A 16409-nucleotide genomic window follows, 5' to 3' on the forward strand; every position below is an offset into this window, starting at 1 on the left:
GATAAAGATGGAGTAGCTTAATTCGTGGGAGTACAGGTATATTCACGTATTACGTACAGTAAACGGTAAAAATATGGGTGTTGTCAAATTGCTCAAAAATATGTCCCATAGTTTTTAATTCACTGACATAAGAGTTATGGGACATATTTTTGAAATGATTTGTACACCCATATATTTACCGTTGACTGTACGTACGTAATACATCGAGTCCTAAGTTAACTATTGCACCGACGTTACAAAATAAAGCGTGAGAGCTTTTCTTTTTCAAAGAAAGACAGTGCCGCTTGTCATTGCAAATGCCATGCAGATGCAGAGTGCCATAGCCTTACTCTAATTATGTCTTATAGAAATATCGAACAAAGTACATTATTTTAAATCCATACTAATATTATAAATGCGAAAGTGTGTCTGTCTGTGTTTTACGCTTAAACCGCTGAACCGATTGAGTTGAAATTAAGGGGGTGAAAAGGGCGGTGGATATTGTATGGGCAATCAATAACCGCTGAACCAATTTAAATGAAATTTGTTATGGTGATAGTCTAAGTTGTGGGGAAGGATAAGAATAGTTCTTTATCCCCAAAATCATCCCTTAAGGGTGTAAGAAATGGGGTGGAAATTTGTAGGAGGGGATCAATAATTTCTCTGGCAATAATTATTTTCTATAAAGCATAAAACAACATATTTTAATTTTTTTTTTATAGAGCCCACGGTCTAATACCCTGTCTCCTACGAACATGTAACTAGAGCCAGGGGTAATCACTGAGACAGCGATAACGGTTCCGTAGTGACACTCCACTTGTTTACTTAATAACGTAATAGCGTATCATCGTATAAACTAGAATTGCAACTTATCATTAAGGATTTGTTAGAAATATCACATGCAATTCCTCTGATACTTATACGACTACGATTATGAGCACGATATGACTTATCCCTTCGGGTGGCAGCACCTCCGGTTGAACGGCAGGAGAAATGGCGCGGCCATTTTTTAAATATGCCTCTGCGTGGCAGAGGCCGCGAGAAGGTTCGGTCATAACAAGCCCGTAATTGGCAGAGACCGTCTCGCGGCATCTGTGCGACGCTGCATTTCGCGCCTAAAATAAAACCGTTAAAACTATGCCTTGCTTGCTCACTCTTGCAAGATGCATTCGTCAATAAACAAGGATAGTATTCCCTAACGGTCGATTTCCCGCGTAAAACAAAGTGACGCGCCAAATTCGCGATGATCACCCATTGAGGCCCCGCCACTTGACGTATATTTTTCCAAAATGGCTGCGCCACTCAACGGGCTTGTTATGTCTGTCCTCCTCGCGGCCACCGCCACTTACCGTAGAGACCTCGAGGAGGACAATGCCACTCGAAGGGTTATGCGATTTTTTAACTAGCTTTTATTTAGTATTAACTTCTTCCGGCTTATTATGTCAGAGTAAAAAGTCCTGTGAAAATATTAGAAATCACAGAATTACGAGTATAAAGCTGTGTGTGTGACTAAGCGCTTATTATTTTGATTAAAAGACTACCAAACAAAATTCCCAGCCCCTACAACTGTAACTATTTACAAATAAAATCAATAAATCTATTGATCTCCATGTCAATGAGTTGTGGCATTCCATTCACTAATTGATTGCAGTATGTGTGTCAACACGCGTGTGTGCGTGCTTTGCATTAATTGGGTCAAAGCTTGGAGGGTTTAAGGAGTTTATTTCATTTGCTTTTTGCTTTCCAAATGTTGTACCTAGCGTAAAGAAAGTATGGAAAAAACAGTCTAGTTCTATATCTAATAAGGTCCAGTTTTGTAAAAGTTATGCTGGCTGTAACAGAAATTTTTAAAAAGTTTGCACAATTAACGAACAATAAATAAAGTTACTTTTACTTTGATCAATGGAGTTAGATGGTCGTGTAATTATGACATGGGTCTAAATTTGATGTTTGGCTCGTTTTGTGTCCGGTTTTTATGCACGATAATTTACCAAATGTTACTCTTTTGGCAATGCCCTAATGCCTCCTTCGATCCGGCGGCTTGACGGACCACGCTTAAAAATATGATGACTGACTGGCATGCACGTGCACCACTATACAAGCTTCATGTATACATATGTGAATGTCTTTGTGTGATACTGATATTGTGATATGAATTTATTGTTAGCCACATAAATTTAAAGGAACACAATTCGAACCGTAACCCATTAACACTTTCGCCTGCCGCGCGCGCATGCTCGGCGCCTATAAAGCGAGCTTAATGGCCGATAATCATTGGAATTGGACCGCGCCGAATCTTGACTCTTCTGCAGGAGAAAGGGTCGTTATAACATATAACACACGTTAGTAGTTCTACACCTGCAGTCATGTAAATGATGGACCTGGGCATTTTCACTTAAAAGTATACCATCTACCTTTTTTGTAAATCCATTAACTTATAGGTTATTTCTACTGCTTTTCTTTGTCTCATACAGTCGTGATTCTGAGTCTAAATAATCTAAAGGTGATGATTTTTCGATAAAAAGTACATAAATGTTACAATTATTTCTGAAAACCCCTAACAGAAAGTTACCAGTAAACTTTTTATCAACCGCTTCTTTCGGGGAGGATGCGGCGGCGCCTTCTTTCTCTTGAGCTAGGATGGGTTCAGTCCGTATTTTCTTTACCCATAAGTACTAATGTGCCATCGGTAACTTTCCGAAATTGCGAAATAGGTGTGCAATTTTCCTGAATTGCCATGGTTACGTCTCCTTTTAAAGAGATACGATTTTTTTACAAGTTCGAAAATACAGAACACAAGTGATTAGATACTGTTATCTCCTGGCTCACGGGACAGGACAGCGGCAAAAGAAATTGATTGGTTAAAAAAATACATTTATGTCTAGAGCAAAAATACATATCTGTATCTAGAGAGCAAATGTTTATCTTTCTAAAAAGACGACTGAAGTGAACCTAAAAAAGTCTAACCTCCTTTTTGCATTTCAGCGTCTGCAGAAGCTCTAGACAGAGCCAGATTAGCCAGAGAAAGACGCGAAGCGGAACAAAGGAAGCGGCTCGATGAGCTGCGAGCACACGCAGCGGCCGCGCAAGCGCAGCGGGAGAAGCGGGACGAGGAGCGACGGAAGAGGCAGGCCGAGCAGAGAGCGAGGGATGACGACAGAAGGGTGCAGGTAAGACATAAGATGTTATGGTGGAGCGATTAGTAGATTGTCTGGATGATGTTGAGACAGGACCAGCTACATCTACAGTATTAGTTATTGGCCACTCCTAACAATAAGATTTCTTTCGGCTTGTTTCTTACTGATGATGCTAGGATAGGCCAATTACTGTGTAGTGACCAATGACTGTAGCAGTCACCCTACAGTATGTGTACTCTGTCGAGTCGGCCCTCATACTCACTCTTCCTTCTATAGCAGACTTTTTAACAGTGATAAACTTTATTCAAACTACGTATGTACAAAAAAAGGTGTAAGTGTAAAGAGGACCTATGAAAGATATCTGATTAGACAATAACGTATGCATCGTGGCTCGTGTATTAGATGGATAGATGATACGGAAATTCCATCGAAGTAGCGGCACTAAACTGCTTGCAAAATCAATTAACACGTCTCTATTACGTACATCGTTTATTGGGTTCATGATTATGCAATTCCTATTTTAGGCTGGGATTCTTTTGTACTACATACATAGTATGTTTATACTGTGTCAAATTATTAATTTGCGTAAACCAATAATTGTTCTTAAGTTTATAATGTTCATACATCGGGGTTTTCGATGCGGGAATGATTTCGTGTATTTATAACTTTGTTTATTGTAAAATAATTACCAAACTATGAATTAAACGTAGGTAGTAAGCTCCAAATGTGCTCAGAAATGTTAAATTAGTATCGTTTTTACCTGTTATTTGGCTAGTGTACAATATTCCCGCACCGAAAACCTCGATGTTGTATAGAATAATGTTATATAGATACATTACATTAAAATAGCGTTTTAAATTGTGTCATACATATAGTATTTCTCATACAAATAATTTCTTCGTAGTTGGGATCGAATGCCTTTTAGCCATACTGGTTAAACGGTGTCAAAGTCACATAAGTTGGAATATTTATGTAAATTTGCATTTACAGTGTCATCATCTAAACTTCTAAAGGTACTTATATAAAACAGCCAGGACCGCTTTTAAAGTCGCTTTAGATGCAAAACAAAGAAAACAATCAAATAAATAATTTGCGCATACATATTTTCTTTTAAAACATTCCGACGTGTAAAATGCCAGCACAAGGTAATAATTGCACACTGTTCTGCCTCGTGACGTCACGGCCTTGCTCTGGTGATGTCATCTCAGTTCTCACTTGTTTAGCCATTTAGATTTATCTTAGGCTTATGGCAGTGCATGGTTTGCATTCCTGTACAAGATTGACTTGCATTCTTGCAAGGATTGTATCGTGTCAATCGTATCTTGTTATGCGGTATTAACAAGCTGTGTTTTGGAGTACATTACGGCCTGTGATATGAATTTTGCACTGAAGTAACTTAATATCTTTGAAGCGACACTAGGAGACTAGTTCAGTCTTAAAAGTTAGTTTCGTAATACAAAAATATCTCTACAAAACACACATTTCACTAATCAAAACAATATCAATCCGGTCTAATTGCGTAGAACATTGCTTGTTCCAGAAATGGATTTCGCAAATTAGCACTATGCTTTACGAAGAACAATATTGTAAACCGATTTCAGTTAATAATTATTATTCTATTGTTAAGTACTTAACGTTATTTATTCTAGTAAAATGGTAAAACCTGCTTTTGGGAAGAAAGGATTTTGCTGTTTGTACAAAAGGCGAATTGACAGTAGTATGTAATGGGTAATGGGTATTATCGCTTGTCAGGTGACCGGGTCAACGTTACGTAACGAGTTTATTGTCAATTATGGCTCGAGGCTAGCTTCGAGTAGGTATCTGTACGTACTCTATCTGTATCTGTTGTGTGTATATGCACAAGTATTCGTGGATATACCACCTATCAACTTCTGCAGCTGATCCCTTGATAATAGTTATCGTCGATTCGTAAATATATTGGCACGAATACATCGATTATTACCTATGTATACTAAATTAAACGTACTTTAACCTCTGTGTAGGTATTGAGTGAATTTCCATTACCTATCTACTTTATACACCAAACGCGTAATAAACAAACTTGCAGCAAATTATTGACTAAATCTATTCTTAAATATGTAGTATAAATATGACTACATTTTGGATACCTATGTAAAACCGAAGTCTTATAATACGAGAGCATCAAAATATTAATTTTCATCAAACACCGTGATTTTTCTGCATATTTGCACTTTGTTTTTCCAGTTCAAGACGTACGGTTGAATTTTAGGTATAAGTAGGTATCCATAGGTAGGTTACATTACATTATGATTTACGTGTTTGTTCTCATTGACACTAATTACAACGTACGAATGCGGTCAAGATCGCCAATAACCAAACGTAGAAAAGCGGTATATTTATCTTTTGAGTACCTATTCTTTTATCTGACAGCCATCCAATTTCATAACATCGCACATCAAATTTTCACAGCTTCCTGTAAACGAAATTAAATACCAAACCCACTCATACGTTAATGGCCCATACGGAAATAATCCCAAGCCGTTCTGTTGTAGTGCATCAAAAACATTTAATTTTAAACCCGCACTGCGTCAAGGAGTCGTGACAAAAATACACTTCCTTCAGGATCACTTACCAATCAAACTTTGCCGTTGACAAACTCACAAACATTAGTAACTTCCCGAGAAACCCCTGTTTGTCGATTCCTGGATTATGTTGGCGTCATTAGTTAACCCACGTTAGCTTTTCCATTGATGAAATTAAGTTCTCGTTTGATTTGTTAGAGGCTAGTGAAGAGTTGACTGAATTATATATGTTGGTGTAAGTGGATGCATTCTAGAAATGGGCGTTTTTTCAATCAGCGTCCGCAATCGAGCGAGTGATAGTTACTGAATCATTTTGAAAGTGTTCGGTTCTGTTTCTGTATCTGTGACGATTCTGATGGGTTGGGAATGTGATTGCATGTTTGTAATAAATATAATATTCGGTATACAGTGAAATTGCTGGAGAAATGTCGAGGTTTTCACTTGATTACACTGAGGCGTTAAGGAGGGTATGTGTTGTGTGTGTGTATTTTACATGCTTATGCAAGAAGTAAACAGTCCTGTCTTGGCTCGTAAAACTAACTTAACTCCTGCTTAGGAGCGCATGGCTCACAAGTTTAAATAATACTGAACTTAATAGAGGACAGAATTGTATTTTAAATGACACTTTTAAATGTGAAAATAGTAAATGTTTAATAGCTATTTTAGATTCAGCAAGTTTTGAGCTATTTTTATATTGTATTCAACCTAAAGTGAGGCTTTGAAATGTATATTTTAGAGAATAACGTTGACTAATCGGCTAGCTAGACTACGTGTCCATGAAGCTAAGAAGCTACTTGGAAATAAATCGTAACATAGAGGAAGTTCTGACTAATCGTATTCGATAAATACGATATGAACGCAATAACCCCATAATTGACTCTACATTTGTAGGATATCATTCTTATTATTTTTGATAAAGGCAAAAAAAATTCCACTTTCAAGTAAACTGTATTATTTGTCAAATGAACATGATTTTCTCGTGACTCAAATATAAGTTTATGTTACAATCTTACAAGATTTACGAGCTTTAATTTCATTTGTCGAAATTCCTGTATTGGTTTCTTTTCTAGATAGGTGATTCCAAGTTTTTATTAGAGTTCCAACCAAAAGGTGATAACTGAAACCTGATTAACTAGGTAGGTTCTTAAGCTACGCTGTCCGTTCATCTGTTCGTCTGTCTGACTCCCTGTCAGTCAGCCAGCAGGGTCTATCGAAATAACCGTTATATATGTATATAGCTATTACAATTGTCTAGTTGTAATTATGTGGCTTGTTTTTCATTGCCGCTGTAACTGCGAATAATATACCTAATTGAAATTAAACAATACCTAATACTAACATTATCTCTCCCGCCTTTTTCTACAGTATTCTTAGATTAATTTCGAAATGCCCAGGATAGCAGAATAATGTGCCTATTTAAATGTGGGCCTATTTTTGGTCGTTTCTACTTTTTGCTTTCCAATTTCCACAGCCAATATTTATTTGCAAATTCAGTACTCTCAGTGCTTAGGTTGCATTAGTCTAAAAATAGACTAAATGGAGTATCTAGACCGGCGTGAAAACGTCCGTTAGTGAAAGCGCGCTCTTGACATTGACACCATTACAGATTTGGGTTGGGCCGGTCTAGAAAATCAATGTGTCTAAGCCTAAGCTGCATGATATGTTAGCATTTTTAAAGTTTAAAAATCTCAATTATCAACTTAACTTTTGTTCTTTTTACTTATGTTTTTCTTAAAGACAGTAAGCGACAGTTCATTTCGAACTCTTCTAGACATAGATACCTAACTATAGTAAAACTACTGAAATTAAAAAAAATACTTCTGAATTTTCCGATGTAAGTATAATTGCACTGCAATACAATACTACCTATTTAAGAGATAATTAACACAAAGAAAGTTGAATAACAAACTTAACTTTACTAGACTTGCCTCGTAATGATGTTCCCGCTCTAAATGACAGCATGTCAAGTAATTATACCTATTTGATAGTTAAAGCGTCTCTATCTACGAAAATATAACATTTAGAATAATGCAAAGCACGTCGCGAAGAAACAACAATTAAAGCGCGCTTGCCAATCTTTCCTTTTGGCTATAATATAAGACAAAAACTGCTTTGTTCTTTCTTCCATTGTTTGAAACTGTTTTGAAAGAGACATTTTCGCTCGCAACTGATGACCTCGACTGAGCTAAAAGAGCTTCATAAATAGCATTATTGTTTAGCAAATAGAAAGATTAAAAAAGTAGATTTAAGTTGAAAAGCTAAACAGAACCTTCATAAAAAGTAAGTTAGACTTATCATTCTTATCAAGATATAAAACGCTAATAGCGTTCAAGGGAGCGAGTGATTTAAAAGTTGATCGTCAGGAATTAATCGTTGTAACTAACATAAAGTTAATTAAACATTCCCATTTAAATTAACCCAATTAATTTGATGTTTTAAGGAATTTCACACGTTTCACAAATCCTACTCGCATGTTTGTATCCACCCGCCATAGCCACCAAATTCGCTAAAATGAGACATCGTTTTGTTTAATGATCGTTCATCGGTAACATGGCCGCTTTTCACAAAAGTGACAATATGTGCGTGCCACATCATCAGGGGTTGTCAATCATCAAGCTCCTAATAATCCCACCAGTTTATTCCCCACTTCATCTCAATTGTTTATCGAATGTGGTCGTAACGATTGGTACACGCTGCGGGCGCTGCCAACGATCGATTTGGTACCGCTGACGTAACAAACATCTTGTATCTTCACTCTGTATTAGTATCCATTTTCTGATGTTGTATGTATTGTGGATATTGGTTCCTACTTAGTGTACCTACCAGTGGCGGCGCGTCAAACATATCCATAGGCAAGCCGGAGTTAATTTGGCTTAAATTTTCCTTTACAACTCTGCTCAAACGTCCAAAAACAGGCAAGCCGGTGGGAATCGGCTTCTATGGACGCGCCACTGGTACCTACCAAACTTATTTGTCCGTATCCAACTTATAATTGTATTGTATACTTTAACAAATGTATTAGTATTACGGATTTAATCAATTATTGGATTAAATATCACGTAGGTTCAAATTTTTTTTATTTTTGGCAGCTGTCATCCAATTTTTTCAAGAAATTATTGTCATGATCACTGGCTCAGTGACCCAAAGAGGATCATGGCCTCTGACACAAATAATAATACGCGATTAAAATAACATTTATGTGTATTGTGAATAAGAAGAAGAATAAGTAAGCGGTAACGATATAGTTATAATGTATTAATTATCACAATTGCAAAGAGGTATGTATCATACGATACACCACTATATATTACACCACTTCACTTTACGTTACATAGGCTTAGCCCATGACGGATTATCGTTCCGAACGCTCTACAAGCTTTGGCATACGGGTTAAACTCTTAAGTGGATTTGAATACTTTTCACGGATGTACAAAAGTGCAAGGCCGTGAATTTATTTATCTTAAAATTATATTTGCGATAGACATACCTACCTATTATAATACCAAGAATATAATTTGAAGAACCGTTAGTATACAGGGCGTCCCACGGCGATGCCACATGGAGGGAAAGTACCTTAAATATCATAGATAGCATATTTTGCTGAAAGAAGACTTCATTTTATTTTTAAAACTTAGTAAAGTTGCATTCATACTTTTTTAATTTTTTTTGAAAAAAAATGTATGGAAAAAAATTATCGCGTCATTGGAGAAAAAGTACCTTAATTATTGTAAATGAACATCTTACTGAAAGAAGACATTATTTCGATTTAAAAAACAAGTTGAATTGCATTTTAAATAATTTCATGGTTAAACATGGTTAAAAAAAAATACCTTGTACCAAAAAAATAATTCTCACATTGAAGCCTTTCGATCGGTATGACAAAGCTACAAGGTATTTTTTTTTCTCGTGTAGCGGGTTCGATTCCCGGTTTAACCATGAAATTATTTAAAATGCAATTCAACTTGTTTTTTTAAATCGAAATAATGTCTTCTTTCAGTAAGATGTTCATTTACAATAATTAAGGTACTTTTCCTCCAATGACGCGATAATATTTTTCCATACATTTTTTTTTCAAAAAAAATTTTAAATGTATGAATGCAATTTAACTAAGTTTTAAAAATAAAATGAAGTCTTCTTTCAGCAAAATATGCTATCTATGATATTTAAGGTACTTTCCCTCCATGTGGCATCGCCGTGGGACGCCCTGTATAGACCGGCATCGATTCATAGTCAAATAATATAGTAAATAGTTATGATAGATTATAAAATATGTATTAGGTACCTACTTTCACTTGCATTGTATTTTTTCAGACCAGTAATAAATATGCGTTGTTTATTATTACGTAAGTAGTAGTTGCGTTACGATATGTGACCTAATAATTTACCTACATAATCTACTCAAGCAACCAAGTATTTTAATTGGTTAATCATCACCGGATTTCCTCGCCACCTCAACCTATTCTTGATGGTTGATGGCAATGAGTCTTAGCATCAGTTTCAGTGAATTATCAATTCATTATCATTTCCTTAACAGATAGCAAATTATAATCGCAGTTTTAATCATTTATTTTTATAAAATGACGCGAAATACCCGCTTTTGTTAGTTAATGTCAGTTTATATGGAACGATGCCAAAACAAGTGCACTTTTGTCTCTGCACGGTAATTATTGCTTTTTATCTTAATTGTGTGGTCATAAATATATGGTGGTTAGTTGAGATAATTTATTTATTTCAAATATTTTACTTACATATTGTACTTAGTGACAATAGTGACCTTATTGTTCATTTGTGTTGTCAGTTGCCAAATTTATTAAGGTAAATGCAAAAATTATAAGACTCATCCTATATTCTAAAGTATTCTAAACTTAGGTAAGTATTTGAGATCTTTCGGGGCAGTGTTAATCTGATAATGACAATTTAATAATGATATTTCACAAACCGGTACTGTTTTATCATTATGCTGTCTTTGTACTTACATTGTTTGTAAAAGAAAATAACGTAAAAATAATTTAATCTGATTGGGTTGTTTACCTATACAAATAACATATGTAGTCGTAGATCAAGAAATCTGGTTCTAGTATACAGGGTGGAAAGGCACGACGATCCTTCCCGGAAGTATTAGGTCGTTTAAGTGATACAGAGACGATTGGTAATAGTAAGAATCGTTAATAGAATAAAAAATAAAAATAGCAAATTTACTACTTTTTAACTGTGGTGATAACCCTATAGCACGTGCACATGACGGCTAGATTAAGGATCTCCGTCGGGAAAGCTCGGGACTTTACACTTTTTTCCGATCGTTGACAGAATCGCAATGATGTATGAATGACGCATAAATGTCAAATAAATCAAATGAATGCAAAAATATTACAAACAATTTTATTACTTTCTTAGATAATTACTTTTTGCCAATATTTAACACTATCTTCTCTTCACATACGGTGTTCAAATGTACCTCCGTGTCTTACAACGCCGCCGCAGCCCGTGCCCGAGTATGTCGATGCACATGCGATAGTGCATCTTTCTCTTCGTCATTTTTCCTCCGTCCTCCGCAGATTGTCATCCTCAGAAAGCACCAATTAGCCTTTGTCTCATTTCGTCCAAAGTTTCACATTCCGTTTGGTACACCATATCTTTTACACAGCCCCACAAATTTAAATAGCCACGAGCATCTAACAACGGTATTTTTATTTGAAGAATATGACATTAGATAAGTAAATTTCAATGACAATTTAATTTCAAACATCAGACGTCTTGTCTATTTCCTACCACGCAAGAAGGTTTGTTAGTTAGGTATTTAAGAAGTATTTATTCTTGATTTATTCTTAGTATTTCATTTTTGCATGTTCATTTGGTGCATCTAACTTGTATTTTTTTATTATTTTAGATAGTTTCCAAATTATTTGAAAATATTTTGTGAAACGTTTTAAAAAAACTAAAACCTTTTATCAGTCAAGGAAACCAGAGATATTTATAAGACGATTGCATACTTTTGAGTGGTTGTCAATGTCACAGTTTGAACTGTCGTTGTAAACAATGTTGTGGTTAGTATTATTAATATTAAGGAATAACATAAATACTTCATTCAGTATTGAACAAGTGGAACCACTAAGAAAGTGAAAACCCTGCAACGATTCTTACCGTGTTGTAAGCAGACCTAAAAATGGTTAGATGGCAACAAATTAGCATAATTTCCTGTCGTATACTGATTGTTTACAAGTAAGTTCATTGACCCTGTCACCTGTTAGGGTTAGAACAAAGTACTTTTTTGCATGGATGTTTAAAAGGCCATAATTTAGAAACGGTTGCCCATATTAACATAGTTTCTATGGAGAAAATATAGAGCTTAGGCTAAACTATCTCCCATTTCCGGAAAGGATCGTCGTGCCTTTCCACCCTGTATACCTATTGTCCGGTTTTAATATTCATATCAATAATACAGTATACACTGTTTAGTTACATATGCAAGTCATTCGCACTGTATTCCCCAACAATCGATCTAAGTCTCCACAACTTTCTCTGTTGGTAGTTTTTATACGAATCACACTAGTTTAAAACAGATTACAGCCCGTGCATTGAACGTCTAGCCATCGCCTTAAGTCACGTCGTATCCGTATTGATTTGTGCTGTTATTGTGGTGACTAATGTTAATATCCAATTATTAATGGAATACCTTTTAGCGTTCATCCTCTATTGATAGTATGGACTGTATAGAGTTAGACACTCATTCCATTTTAAAAACGTGGCGTCTATCGATTCCACTGCGCACCACTTGTGCTGCCGCATTCGACCGCTCAGCATTCTCGGAATTTACATTCGATACCCTCCGAACGGATTGGCAGCGTGCTGACTTCGCGATGTCCCCCGCAATGGAGGGTTATTCAGTCAGTTTGTCAATGTATTTACTATTTATATATAATACTAGCTAGACCCAATATCGTTTAATTTAGCAACGCATATAACTGGTTAATAATTAAAACAGGTAATTTGATATTTCATGAATAATGTGTGCTTGATGTGTAACATGTAATTAAATCAAACACACATCAAATGAGATAAGCAACATAAGCATACGATACGCCTCTTTTGTGTAGTAATAAACTAAAACCTAATTTTCAATCGCATGACTGTACTCAGTTAATCTGACCAACACAATCTGTTCTCAACAGGTAGAAGAACGCAAACGAGCGATATGGGAGGCTTCAGTATCACGACGCGAAGCGTTGCTGCAACGGGAGCGCGAGCGCACGGAGCGTCTAGAGCGCGCGCGTGCCGCTCGCTCGTCCCCCCGCTCCGCGTTCGCCTTCGGATCGTCCACCCCCCGCCTCCTCGAGCCGCTAGACTCGGCGGGATTCTTCTGGGCCGCGCGCAGGTATGTTAGGCGAACTGTTGCTGTAACGTATTAGGACTTGGACTATTAGGGAATAGGGACATTGCTCAGCAAAAATATGTCGAATATCACATAGGTACATTTTCTTAAATATATTATCTTATCAGAATAAAGTGAAAAATTCCGAGATGAACTTACATACTAGTCGAACTTATGATTATCATGGCATTCATTTTCTCCTCAATGTTCATTCTTCGTTATTCATTTGAGATTTAAGATTCATTTGAATATAATTTTCTCTCAATGTTTAACGAATAAGGAAATTAAAACCGTTCATTAGGTGTTTGGTTACGGAAAAAATTGCATGTATGTAACATAAGATCAACCCGTTTTTAATAGTTCCCTTGGACATGTTTAAAAAATTTGTTAGTTTGTTAACTAGAATATTTAGGTATTTTTTTAGATTTATTAAAAGCTGAATGTTTCATTATACCCTTTTTGCAATTAATTATTTGAAGCCAATTATTAAGTTAATGTTATTGATATTTGTGTATTTGGCTCGCGCTTATATTCGCTAGGTACATACATTACTAAGTGCTGCCCGCTTTTTGTGGGCTACGTATGGAGTTCTTTCTAATGCTAAAAACGAAGTAGAGCAAAATGTGCGACATTCCATAAGATTACGTGTGTTTCTGACAATCAGCGCCACTTCTCCCTGTCTGCACCGACTTCGTACATTGCCAATACTGCCGCGAGTAAGATGCACAGATATCAATTACAAATTGTGGAGAGTTTTTAGACATTTGACGAGGTTTCATAATGTATATTAGCTGGTATAAAATTGATCTATTCATACATCTTTTGATTGAGTTATTATGTATTTTTGATTCCAGCTTTGCTTATTTCTTGGGTTATATTTCTTTATCATTTCTTTTTGGTGACGGTTTTATCCGACTGTCTATCTGTGCACCCCAGTGATAACAGGACAACCGATGAAAACCGATTTTATTTTTCACTGTTTAATTTCTCACTAATGTTTTTTTTGTGTTTTCCTCACTCCAGTACCAACCCCATTGATCAGATGAACTTTTTTGAGTCACTGTAAGCAGTTTTTTTTTTGTTTTTCGACACGTGTTTAGAGAATAATGAATACTAATTTAGTTTGATTTTGGCTCCTTAACTGTACTAATTATTTGTTTTGTGTACGTTTGAAGATTGTATGTAAATGATTCAAGTATCTATCTTACCCTTTATTTTGAAAGTAAACAGTAGACGTAGAAGTGCATGGTTCGATTCTGCATGTCACAAACGGATAAGCATTACAAAAATAGTATTTAAAATAAGTAGTTATCAACTTCTACAAGCACATACTTAAGAAATCGAGACTGACCACATGTATGGCATGTGTTCTATTTACGTTTCAGACATCACAAAAGCCAGGTAAAGAAACACGCATACAAGTCCCGTTTTCTTAAATAAAATGTATCTACCAGTAGATAGTCGATACTTTCACTATTATAACCGCATACGACTAACCATCATTATTCGTTGCATTAATTTGCATCAGAAGTATTTTACTCGTAACTTTGTATACCAACAAACTTTGTATACCTGCCGTGCTCAGCAGTGGGACGTAAATAGGCTGAAATGATGATGAACTTTGTATACACTCTTGTATTTACTTTACTGACATAGTTATTCTGGACGTAAGTGTCAAGTAAGTGTTATGAATGTTATGATCTAACGTGCACTTTTATACTTTCGTGAAAATTATCTAACGAGTCAGTCATCTGCAAAATATATATAGGTATCCACTTTGAGCTAGTCTTTATTGAATATTTGTATTAGGTATTAACTTAAATATTTACTTACTATATTCTAGTTACATGTGTACTTCGTATTACCGAGAAATATCGCACGTAAACAGATGTTTTACAGATAAGCAAAATAAGATACACAAATATATCAAATCAATATCAGTGCGCCGCAGCTCGCAGGTACAGCCTCTTCGATAGTGAGCGGCTACCACTCTTATTGGTATCTGATCAGAAATATAAAAATGATTCTGAATAAGCTCCATATTCTAACAACATGTGAAATTCATTGAAACATGATTATCTGCGATCTCTTTTATATTTTATAGACTGCACAGTTATAATAGGCGTTTCAAACTTATATAAAACAAAATAAGGAAGAACAGCATTTGCGCATATTTAATTTTAAGGAGAACGTATACTCCGATCAATTGTTTTGAAATTTTTACATCGGAGTTAGTTTATAATATGTTTTGGTTAGCTTAGCTTTGGTTAGATAGGTACCTACTTTGACCGAGGGTATTGCATGACGCATGTTGTGTGGTCTTAACCTTCCAAAGGTCATAATTTCCTAAAGATTTTAAAGGCATTAATTATTATGAAGTATGAGATAACTGACAACAGTGTATTTCAGTATTATAAAAAATAGTTTTTTTATACCTATACATACCTACATGGTTTTTGCTGACCGAACGTCCCACAAGCAAAATGTCAAAACGAAAATTTTTGTGCCTAAACTCATGACTCATGAGGTTTACTAGCAGTAGGTGTAGGTAATCCACCAGTGTACTTAATTGTACTGTACGTAATCTAGAATTGGTACTTCGATACAAGTGAAATTTGTATAAAACAAAGGAAATCTTGTTGTTCAGATTTAGTAAATAATCCTTGACTTTAACACCGTATTTTCACGAAATGCAAACCCGTTATGCTATTTCAGTTAGTTTAGAGACTAGTGAGTCTCAGTGCAAAAATTACTGAGGTTGACTGAAGTAGCATGACAAATACGAACGTTTCCAAGAATATACGATGGCATAGGATTCTTCATTACATCTGTAAGTACCTATGTATCACCATCGCTACGGAAGAAAACCATTTTGTTCTAAAAGTAAAACATATTTGTGACTGTACTTTAAACTGTCATCACAATAGATATTCCATAAAATCAATGCCTTACGGATGTAGGCAAGTTCATAGTTAGGCTAATATATTCGCATCCTGCAAGGACCCGGCAGATGACATAATTGCCATGGTCCGGCGACCCCGTGACGTCAGTTACTATTGTCTCAGTCCCATTGTTTCAAAACGGCAACCTTAGCGCGTCAGATTTGACAATGGTGAAATTTTTGTGTAACTCGATTGTGGTATATTGCTGTTTTAGCAATTCCTGTTTCATTTAAAAGGTTTTATTTTAATAGAACAATAATGGTTAATTGAAAGAAACGCCGAAAATTGCGGCAATTATGAGTTAATACGATTAGTCCATAACAAGGTCCAGCTTTACCTGTATTACATTTAATTAATAGTTGAATGTCCACTCTTGGGTAACTAGATTCAATTGATAAACTTTACCTATGTTAGACTG

The 16409-nt window shown here is 35.7% G+C and overlaps 1 protein-coding gene across 3 annotated transcripts in view; it reads left to right on the forward strand.

Moving 5' to 3' along the window:
• The window catches only part of LOC134667094 (ensconsin-like), a 48594-nt gene that overhangs the window by 7548 nt on the left and 24637 nt on the right, over positions 1–16409 (forward strand). For 2 of the 3 annotated variants that reach the window (XM_063524381.1, XM_063524394.1), the window contains exons 2-4: positions 2965–3149; positions 12850–13052; positions 14073–14111. In XM_063524381.1, the coding sequence (XP_063380451.1) occupies positions 2965–3149; positions 12850–13052; positions 14073–14111 (427 nt within the window). The remainder of the gene's footprint in view (positions 1–2964; positions 3150–12849; positions 13053–14072; positions 14112–16409) is intronic. The other variant, XM_063524386.1, reaches the window with a different exon arrangement.

This window comes from Cydia fagiglandana, chromosome 1 (assembly GCF_963556715.1).
Source record: "Cydia fagiglandana chromosome 1, ilCydFagi1.1, whole genome shotgun sequence".
NCBI classification, from domain to species: domain Eukaryota; kingdom Metazoa; phylum Arthropoda; class Insecta; order Lepidoptera; family Tortricidae; genus Cydia; species Cydia fagiglandana.